This window comes from Rhinolophus sinicus, chromosome 14, assembly GCF_057876585.1.
Source record: "Rhinolophus sinicus isolate RSI-liver-muscle chromosome 14, RSI-T2T, whole genome shotgun sequence".
NCBI classification, from domain to species: Eukaryota; Metazoa; Chordata; class Mammalia; order Chiroptera; family Rhinolophidae; genus Rhinolophus; species Rhinolophus sinicus.
In genome coordinates this window covers 32,906,226-32,917,405 of record NC_142514.1, presented here as the reverse complement: position 1 = coordinate 32,917,405, position 11,180 = coordinate 32,906,226, and the positions used below count along the sequence as shown (strand labels likewise).

Below are 11,180 nucleotides of genomic sequence, written 5' to 3'. Positions count from 1 at the left end.
ATTGCCTATATATACACAAGTACAATCTCACAGCCTTCCTACCTTTGGCTTGTGCACGAGCACACACACACGAATATAAGCAGACACTTATGAATTCATGGCACAGGTTCTCACATATACATAGAGAAGTATAGGCTCTAATCACACACACACACACACACACACACACACACACACACACACACACACACACACTGCTCACCCTGAGCAGGGACCTTCATAAATCTCTAATCCATGCTGACACCCATAGCAGAAACCTCTTCTTCATTCTCTGAGGACAAAAAGTTCACTCCCTTCAGAGGCCACCCATCCCACTGGAGAACAGCTCTGCCTTTAGATCCAGTTGTGCCTTCTTGTCATGCCACTTTGGCCCTGGCTTACTTGCATTTCTCACAGAATCCCTTGCCCTCTCTGTCCTACAGACCCACCCTCCAGGTTGCCCTTAATATCCCCAAGTGCCCCTGCCCCAGGCCACCCTGCCACATATGCTTGGGTCAGGTCCACGCAGAGAAGATAGAACCCTTCCCCACCCTGTCCCTCTGCTCCTGTGACCACTCCAGAGTGACACACTAGCAGCAGATGGTAAGAGCCATAGAGTGAGTTACCAGGCCGACACGGGAATGGCCAGTCCTGCGGCAGGACTGCCTCCCTGCCCCACTGGCCACAGTGCTGGATAGGCAATGAGAAGACCTTGATGCACCCCCGGCTCAGCCCATTGCAGGCATCTCTGGGAATGAACCTGGACCAAGGGCTGTGCTGCCAGATTCTCTTTTATTAGCCAAGAAGGACAAAGTAGGTCACAACGTCACAGGAAGTCAGACAGACAGACTGATACAAGGGACAGAGTGTCATGCTGCACTACGAAGGGGCCAGGGCAGGGGAGGGGAGGATTTGAGTCTTGTTTTTTTCAACTAACAGAATAAATAAATACGGTACACAGTGTTTTTGCCACAGGCTGGTACAACCTCTAAACACAAATGGTCACAAAACAGCTGGTTTGGAAAGCAGTCTGTACAACCCACCGGCCATGACATCAGGGTGGGGCCCCAGGCCCCTGGACCATGCTCTGGGGAAGTGAGGAAGCAGGGAAATGGAGGAGGAGGTGAGGAATGAGGCTTTCCTGGAAGGGACAGTGAGAGCTCGAGCCTCAGGGTGACCCAGTGGATCTGGGAGAGGCTTTAGTTTCAGTCTCAGACTGGTGGGCCGCCCCAAGCCCATGTCTCTGATCCTGTAGGGGACGCTTGATACACTGTCTTGCTTTCTAGCTGTTTTCTAAGTCTTTGCAAAGTCTGGGCCCCTAAACTAAGGTGGGCATCCACCCAGGCACAGACACCACACTTCCCTGCCTTCTCTGGGCTGATGGAATTGGGTCAATTGAATGAGGAAGCGTTGACAAAGATCTGAGGGAAGCTGGGCTGAGCCTGAGGTGGGCCTGGCTCTGGCCATGACAGAACATGACTCTGGGGTGCACTTGCCCCTTAGAAGTCAGGGGAGGCTGCCTGGAGGAGGTGGTGAAGTCTAGAACTGTTGGATGCCAAGGCCCAGTGACAGTCATTTGCATCCAAGGACAGGCAAAAAGCTTCAGTCCCGATGCTTGGTCCAGATGAGATTTTGTTCAGTCCAGAAAGAGACCTTCCTGAAGCTGATCCCAGAGGACAAACCAAGAATTTCTTCTAGAGTCTCTGCCACGCTCCTATGCCCCTGCTTCCTCCTTCTCTGGTACTCCTGGGACTGTTGAATTCACCTTCCAAATCCCAGATCCCAGATCCTGGTTCAGCCAACCCCTATTCAGAAACCCTCACCTGTCTGTCTTGGTGCTTGCCACATGGAGGTGAGGGCTTTAGCCTGGATCCAAGGCCCTGAGACCCACCTCTCATGAAGCCAGCTACCCCTTCCCTGTTGTCTAGTTAGTCTCATTCCATTGCTTTGTTCAAACAGCTTTCCTGATCCAAGTTACCATCCCCCTCACTTTTTCCCCCATCCAAAGCCTTTTCCATCTGCCCCAGCCCAGACAGACACCCAAGGATGAGGGGCATCAACTACTCTGCAAACCAATCCTATCAAGACACCAGTAGACACACCTCCTCTCCCCACTGGGAATTTCAAGCCTGAGGACTTTCAGATACAACTTCCCTAAGCAAAGGCTGGACAGTTCAGTGGTGAGCCACAGAGGGTTGGGGATCATGACCTGGAATCTGGGTAAGCCAGCCCCTTTCTCCTGCCCTGAACCCCTGAGGCATGGAGATGGGGTGACCACAGAGACTGGCATTAGAACTCAAGAAAAGCGGGATCAAATCCAGATTGTCTCGACTAGAAGGAACCCATTATACTTACTGGGAAACTGAAGCCCAGAGACTATAGCTGTGTCCACAGAGAGGCTTGTGTGTGCAACACCCAATGCTCCACAGCAAGTCAACAATCATTTTCTAATTCATACATTGTGCTTTTGAGAGTGTTTCGTGGCTGTTGTTTTCTACGCAGAAAAACTTCTGAGTAGAGACATGCAGACCGTTAGAGCTAAACAGGATGGCACAGGCCATCTTAGCCAGATGGGGACACAGGCCCAGAGAGGCTACAGGCTAGCTCAAGATCACACTGCTTTGAAAGGGAGTGTTCTGAGCTGGGTTCCCAGTCATAAACAGGAACACACCTTTCCGTGCCAGTAACTACTGTGTTTCCCCAAAAATAAGACCTACCCCGAAAATAAGCCCCGGTTAAGATCATCAGCCAGACGGACGCATTTAGTACGTTATGACGATGTTCCAGAAGATGACATGACTGTATTTGAATAAATGTAGATTGTTGTACATGAAAAAATAAGACATCCCCTGAAAATATGCCCTAATGCATCTTTTGGAGCCAAAATTAATATAAGACCCTGTGGGGACAGAGCCAGGAGCGCAGTTTACAGGCTTTCGGCCTCACGTGGAAAGGTGCTGGCTCAGGTAGTAAATGACCATCAACTGTGATTGGATGGCCATCAGCTGTGGCTAGTTGGCCGTCAGCTGTAACCAGTGAGCCATTGGCCACTAATATAACTGCTGAGGCTACGCTAGCAGCAAATGGGGGCTAGCAAGAAGATGGTGCCTGAGCTAGCAAGCGCAGATTGCAGTTCGTACGGCGGATTGCAGCTAGCAAGTGAGGTTGGTTGGCAGAGACAAATGGACGATGGGTTGTGGATCGTGTGGCTCCTGCTTCCTGTGTCTCCAACCCAGCCACCAGCGAGAATATAGTGGTATGACTCCCCTATCTATGGCTCCGTGGGTGTTCCTTTTTGGACTTACCGTGGCCTGTGTTCTTATGTGGGGAACGGGACCAGAGACCCTGCATGCCACCCTGCATGACAGGCCCGGTCATATTTTTGGGGAAACACTGTAGCCAGTTGGGCCCTTATTACAACAATTAGCTCTGGGACAGAATGCCAACAGAAGCCTGAGACTACACACTACTGTGTGGTTTGCACTCACTGTGATCAGGAGCTAGAGTTCAACCTTCATTCCTGGCTCAGACACACCCCTGCAATAGACACTAACTGAGGAACCTGGAGGCCAGTTGCGGCAGAGGAGCACCACCTCTGAGAGCATCCCTCCCCCTGCTGCCTCCCTCCAACCAGGGCAGTCTCACCAAAGGGAGGTCTAGAGCCTTGTGGGCAGTCTGGATGAGAGTGGGCAGCAGGCTTCTGTCTTGGAGGCCTTACAGGCAGGGAGGCTGCCATTCTACTGCCTGCCCCAGACTGACTCCTGCCTCACTCCCCTCTTCCTCAATCTTAGGAATGGGGCCTCAAAGCTGACAAAAGAGAGAAGAGAACGTGGCTCACTACCCCTTCCAGATGTCAGGCCCAGGGGAGGGTGGGTGTGAGTGCCAGTGCCACCTCCTGCCTGCAGCTCTAGTGGTTACAGGGTCTCCAGCTAGAGCTGACCACCTCTACTGGGAATGGAAAGGAACAGCTGCCTAGAGAGTGTGCCAGTACGGGGAGGAGACAGGCAGGCGGGGAAGAAGCAAAAGGAGAGGAACAGGAAGAAGCAACATTACTAAAGCCACAACTTCAAACAAAACACAGCTTGGGAATTGATGACACCAACACAGCCAGCACCAAAGAAAGAAAACAGGGAAGGGTACAAGAGGCACGGGAAACAGATCCAGAGTGAGGAAGACAGAGGCTGGGGGGAGAGGCTGTAGGGAACAGGACAGAGGCAGGGTAAGGAGGTCAGGGAAGAAGGAGACAGAGAGAGAGAGAAGGGAAAGCCAGAGTGAGATGTGGGAGCTATAGGTGGAGGCAAGGGTGACAGCGGAGTGGGCAGGGTGCCTGGGGCAGGCAGGTGCCTGAAAATATAGCTTTATATATTTATATTTATATCTCACATTCCACACATCGATAAACTATGGGGCAAAAGGGATAGGAGGGAGGGAAGAGAGGAGGAGACACTGAGGTGGGAATCTAGCCAGTGAGAGCCTCTCACTCCCCTGGAAAAGCTGGGGGCACCCCAGCCTCTCACCTCCCATTAGCCTCCATGGGATCCAAGCAGGGCCATGCAGAGGGTGTGCAGGTGCAGGCTTCACCTAGAGCTGGGGCTCTGGGGGAGGGGGACAGGGAGCAGGATTCCAGGCCCCAGGATCACTGAGCTCACTGAGTTAACTCCGTGAGAGCCTTCTGGGGTAACCATGGGGCTGGGAGAGGGGCAGCCAAGACCCCTGGCTGGGTTAGAGGCCAGCAGTCAGTTGGGCAGCGTATCGAGTCCCAGGGAGGCTGCGTGCTGCTTGGCCCGAAGCCGCAGGTTCTCGATGCTCGTGGTTTTACTGTTCAGGGCAGCAGAGGCAGGTGCCAGGCTTGCAGGGGGTGCAGGCAGCAGTGGGGACCCCCATACGCCCTGGTGGGCAGCCGCAGCTGCTGACAGGGACTGGTAGTAAGACTGGCAGTGCAGTGAGCCCAGTGGGGCCATGTTGACACCTAGGTAGGGCACTGCGGCGGCAGCAGCCGCCGCAGCAGCAGGGGCTGGACCCCCCACTTCGAAGGAGGAGTAGTGTACCAGGTTGTTGGTGGCCGCCATGTGCTGGCGGAATTGTTCCTGCAGACGGAAGAGGCTCAGCGGGGAGGAGGAATAGGAGTGAGAGGGGCCCAGGAGGCTGCCCCCCGGGGCTGCAGGAGCAAGGGCCAGGCTGCCTGGAGAATCTGCAAGCAGAGAACCAAGAACTCAGGACAAGGGCATTGATCTGCCAGGAGGGGCTCCCTCAGCCTTCCTACCCCCCCAACCCCCCAACCCTCGCCTTGTGCCTCAGACAAGACAGGCTTTGGCTAAACCCCTATCCACCTATGTCAGCCAGGGCTGAAGCATCCCTCAGAATCCTGGGAGGGAGGGACTTGCGCTTCCTAAGAGAGCCCCAGAGACCCTGCCAAAGGCCCCATGTCTAACTTTATGGGGACACTGCTTTTCAACGGATGTCACCTCCCCTCCCCCTCCCGTGTCCGTAGCTTCCATCCCCCTCTAGCTCTCAGCTCACAGCCCCATCCCTCTCTGCCTGGGCTCAGAGTTTGTGTCTGAGATACACCTCATGCCAGAGCTGTGTTACTTCAAAAACATGGCTGCTGCTGCATGTGGGAATCTCTGGTACCAATGTGGCATTCACCCAATATGCACAGGTATGTCTGCACTGGTTATTAAAATACAAGAACATTTCCATAATGAGTGATAAATAGCTTTTGCCCTGAGCTCCCCAAGTACTCCTCCCCTGTCACCCAACCCCTCCCCCAGAATCCCCAAGACCTTCCCAGGATTCAGCAACTAAAGAGTGACCACCTGGCACAGGCCTGCTATGGCCGAGTCCTTTCTAATGGGTCATGCCCAAGCGCCACATGTTATACAGGCTGACTCTACCCCCTCTTACCCACCTCACATACCCAGGCCCCTGTCCACCTGGACCTGGCTATTCTCCCTGGGGTGAGCCCCCTGCCCACCTGCAGAACCTGCCGAGCCTCACCTGCCTTGGGGCTGCCCCTCTTGCAGCCCAGACCCTTGCTCTCAGCCCCAGGGCTCTTCTCAGTTTTGGGATCCTCGGCCCCTGCCCTGGGGTCCTCCTCCCGGTCTGGCTGGTCCTCAGGGGCTGACTCACTGGCCGACTGCTCCGACAGGCTCAGGTGCATCTCAGCAGGGGGGTCACCACTGGGCAGGCTGGGGGGCTGGTCAGTCTCCAGCTGGCTGTCTGGGGTTGGGGCCTCAGTCTTGCCTTCCCCGTGGGAGCCCTCAGCCTCCTTCTGCTTCTGGAGCTGCTCTTTCTGCAGGCTGCGCTGCTTCTTCCGGAATTTGGCCCTGCGGTTCTTGAACCACACCTGGGGACAGGGAGAGGAGCAGTAGGAAGGGGAAGGAAAGAAGTGGAGCTGGGTGTTCTGGGAGGGGATGTGCATGATAACACTGCCCCTGCCCCTCCAGGAAATACACACCCTCAATCCTTTCTAAAACTCCCCTCCTGTCACTGAAGGTGTTCATAGAGATAGACAGCAGTTACACTTTGGCACTGAGGGCTGACCTGCTGGCTCCTAGACAGTGGGAAGCCAGACTGATAGGCTGGTGCTTATCCACAAAGTCTAGTTAGAGGAGCGAGTCCTACCTGTACCCGAGCCTCAGGCAGGTTGGTACACATGGCCAGCCTCTCACGCATCACCACATCCGGGTAGTGAGTCTTCTGGAAGGTCTTTTCCAAGGCCTCGAGCTGCTGAGCAGTGAACGCTGTGCGGCTGCGACGCTGTTTGCGGTGCTGGGAGCCATAACGGGCCTCCAAGATGATGTCTTGAAATGTACAGCCGTTGGAGGGCAAGGAAAGGGGGCCCATTTAATTATGGGAAATGGGTTTTGAATCTTACCCTCCTCTGACCCACTTCAGATACCCAGGCTCTTGCCAAAGCTGGACCCTGGTCATTTCCCCTTAAAAATCACCCATCCCCTCTCCACAGGGTTGGGTTTTCAAGACTGTGCCACCCCATGACTCACTATCAGAACCACAGATAACTCATCTCCATAAATGACTGTCAGGAACGTGATCGAGAGGGCTCTTCCTTATTTGGTTTAGGGAGGAGGTGGACAGGTGGATGGGCAATGCCCTGAGATCCTTAACGTCCTAGGATACGATGGGTATAATATTCTGAGACTATATAATGTTAATCTGTAAATCCATGTCACAAATGTTCTAATGTCTTATGACCCTTAGGTTCTGAATACTAATAGAATACTGGCCCCTGACCATGAGAGGCCAGGCTGTGAGTTGGAATTTATTTATAGGGTCTAGTTAGGAGAGGTCTGCTAGGTAGACAGAATTCCCTGGCACTTGACTCTATGTCCTCTTGGTATGAATCTCGTCATTCGATGGGCCTATGATGGCAGGACCTGAGGCTCCTACTCTCCCTTCCAAGCCAGCGCAGCTCCCCAGGCCGGTCCTCATATCCAATCCCAGCTCTGTGCCTATGTCATGCTAATCTCCCGTCCTCGCCTTTTGAAGGCCTAGCTCCTGCTCCACGGCCTCCAGGAAGCCCTCCCTGGAGGGCCCTCCCCACCATATGATCCTAGCTACATTCCTCTTGCTGTGCCCTCTCATGGTCTATGGGCATCTGATCTCCTTGGGGGTGCCCTGAAGCCCATGGGGACCTCCTGGCACAGGGTTGAGTCCACATGGAGTCACCAGCTGTTCAAAATTTGGCCTAGGACAGGATGGGGTGGGTGGTATCACCTCCCAGGAAATCACACTCCTCACTTATGCCCTCAAATCCTTCCCATGCCCACTGAGAGCTGTCAGGGTAGGGCAACAATCAGTTAACCCAGGAGTCGGGAGGCCAGGCTGCAGCTCCGTCATGGGCACTTACCTTGGGAGTTGAGTGATAATGACCTCTGAGCACCTACCAGTCTGCTGAATACTTTGCATTTGTTATCTCGAGTAACTTCCCAACCATCCTATGGGTGATCACTGCCACTGTTCCCTGTTTATTATGAAGGGGGAAACTGAGGCTCAGAGAGAGGAGGCTCAGAGAAAGAGCTCTCTCTTTCACTGAGAGCTGAAATGGCTGCAAGTCTGTGACTTCAAAGCTCATATTTTTAGCCTTAATGTGATATCCCAACCCCCCGCCCCAACCCAGCCTAGATTTAAGCACTCTAAGCCTCAGTTTCCTTGTCCATAAAATGGAGATAATAACCTCTCCTTAATGGGGTTGAATGGTTTGATGCAGAGAGAGAGAGAGAGAGAGAGAGAGAGAGAGAGAGAGAGAGAGAGAGCCTCACACTGCCTGGCACACCATCAGTGTTTGAAACGTGAGAGCCCTCATTATTTCTATGATGCCCTGTGCCTGAAATATCCTCCCCTGGGCATTCCAGCTATAAAATTTTAGGCTAATCCCTTATGATCCTACCTCAGTCTCCTCATCTGTGAGAGGCTAACGAATTCCTCCCTCACAGTGTTGCTAAGGCAGTTTTGAAGGCACAGGGCAGCTCCAACGCCCAGCACAGTGCTGGCAACAAACGGGGCTCTGGATAGTCATGCCTAGATTTTGAATTGACATCTCTCTGTGATGCTAAGTGACCTGGGTCTTCTTGAAAGAACCTCCCAGAGGAAACTTTCCAGTGTGCCCTCCCTCCTATCTTTGTCTTCCAGAGCTTCCTCCCCCAGACCTCTCCACCACCCCCAACCTTTGTAGTCCCGTCCCCAAGGTCCTGTCCCCACAGCCCTTACCTGCCAGGCGCTCAGCCAGCGTAAGTGCATGAACTGATGGCCGGTAGTCGGGAGCGTGCTGGGCCTGCTGGGCCGCCTGCTGGTGTAGATTGTACATGGCACTGAGCGAGTTCATGGCGTGCAGCGAGTAGCCATTCACCCCGTAGTGTTGCATCTCGGTATGCGCCTGCAGACAGGGAAGAGGGAGAGGCCACATGAGGCAGGGTACCACACAGTACCCTGGAGGAGATGCTACCTCCAGCGCAGACCCTGATGCCCACCTCACGCCCCAGAACTTCTGCCCCCCCCAATGGAAAGTGTCCTGTCTTGCCCATGACTTAAGAGTGTGAGGGCTTCTGCATTTCTTTATTCACCTTCTCATTCATTGATTTACTCAGCAAGGCTTATGTAGGGTTTAAGCTCTGGGCTCTGGAGTCTGACTGCTTGGGCTGGAATCTCAACTGCCACTTAGGAGCTTTGTGGTTTTGGGCAAATCATTTAATTTCTCTGACCCTCAGTTTTTCCATCTGCAAAATGGGCTAATAATAGTACTGATCTAATGGGGTTATTGCAAGGATTAAGAGAGGCATTTACAATACAACCTGGTACACAGAATGTGCTCAAATTGTGTCACTTTTGTGATTTATCAATCCATTTGCTGCTCTACCCAGTCATCTCTTCTTTTAGTCACCCAGGCATTTACTCATTTGTACATTCATTGATTCACTCACACACTTATTATTTATTGAACAAACATCTATTGAGGCTCACATAGGGCCAAATCCAGAGCTGGACTGCAGACATTGAGACATTCACTCTGATGAGATTGTGGATTAAAACCCTAATGTGCTACAGAGACATAAGAACACTATTGGTATGACTGTTACGCATTCACTACAATTACCTCCCTCTATTCTATTTGTACCATATTCCCAAGAAGTAAGCCAGCCAAGAGCAATGAACCCCAATTACAGATGAGGCTACTGAGGCTTAGAGAAAGTACAGTGACGTGTCAAGACCACACAGCCAATTCAGGGCCTGCCCCTCCCCACATTGCTTCAGCCTGATTCTCTGGTGGCCAAGTCATTAGACAACACGTTCCTCCTACTGAGATGGCTCAGATCAGCACAAGGCTGCTGAGACCCATCAGCCCCAAGTCTCCTCCCTACTCTCACAATCATCGTCTAAGCACCCACCCTATGTGGACCTGAAATGTCATTTTTGGGAGATGGTCCAGTGTCTGCAGGCTCCCAAAGACACACAGGTGTTCCCTGTTTGCTAGGTGTTGGGGGGAGGGAAGATTGGGGCAATGGCAGGTCCATTTGATAAAAGAAAGAATGTGCCAGGTGTCTCCACCCTCACTGAAACAGACAAAGGCTACACAGAACCAAACATCCACAGCGCATGCACACACACACACAGACACGCATACACACATTTCATGCACAAACACACATACAGGGATATTCTTGGCAAGGCATTCACAGAAGCAGTCATAATCACACACTAACTCAGCAATAGTCACAAATTCAATGTCATTATTCCCACAGTTCCACACACAGACATTCTTGCAGATATCTATCCATGTAGCAGATATATCTACACACAAATATTACAATCACACACATTCACATATTACACAAACTCGACAGATATTTATTAAGCACTCACCTACTAAGTACCAAAGTCCCTGCCTTGTTGGAATTTACATTCCAAGGGAGAAGGGCTATAGAACAACAAACAAATATATGTAATAATGTCAGACAGGAGTAAGTGCTCTGAAGAAAAATAAGGCAGAGGAGAATAACAAGAGGAAATGGCGAGATTATTTTAGAACATGTGGTCAGGAAAGTGCTCTCTGATATTTGAAGTAAGTCATGCGAAGCTCTAGGGAAAAGGCTTTCCAGGCAGTAGGAACAGCAAGGACAACAGCATGAGGCATGAAAAGCCTTGGTATGTGTGTGGAACAGCAAGAAAACCAGGGGAGCTGGAGCGCAGAGAGGCAGGGAAGGAGTGGAGGAAGAGGAGGGGGCCAGATCCCAGAGGGCTCACGGTCCATTGTAAGGAGTTTGAATTTTATCCTGAGTATGATGGAATCTCCTGGAGGGTCTTGAATAGGGAGTAACATGATACGATTTATTGTTAAAATCTCACTTTGGCTGCTGTATGGAGAACAGACTGCAGAGGGACAAGAAGAAAAGCACAGAGCCCAGGCCATTGCAGAAGTTCGAGCCAGCCACTGAGGTGCCTAGATGCCTGCAGGGCTGCAGGGGTGGAGGTGATGAGAAGCGGTCAGATTCAGGACACACTTTGAAGGCAGAATCATCATGATGGCTGGTAGGTTAGTTATAAAATGTGAGGAAAAGAGGGCAAAAAAGGATGACTCGAGCTTTTGGCCTGAGCAACTAAGTGAAGATGGGTCATTTCCTGAATCAGGAGCACTGAGAAAGTAGAGGGTATGGGAGGGAGGACCGGAAATTAAAGTTTTGGGG

The 11,180-nt window shown here is 52.1% G+C and overlaps 1 protein-coding gene across 1 annotated transcript; it reads right to left on the bottom strand.

The window, feature by feature from the left end:
* Positions 1-766: 766 nt before the first annotated feature.
* DMBX1 (diencephalon/mesencephalon homeobox 1) lies at positions 767-8,872 on the bottom strand. Its single transcript, XM_019749352.3, has 4 exons — positions 8,710-8,872; positions 6,604-6,782; positions 5,977-6,325; positions 767-5,170 (listed from the first exon to the last, which is right to left on the bottom strand). Exons 1-4 carry the CDS (start codon positions 8,861-8,863, stop codon positions 4,716-4,718), a joined length of 1,137 nt encoding a protein of 378 aa, XP_019604911.2. The 5' UTR covers positions 8,864-8,872; the 3' UTR covers positions 767-4,715.
* Positions 8,873-11,180: the final 2,308 nt, after the last annotated feature.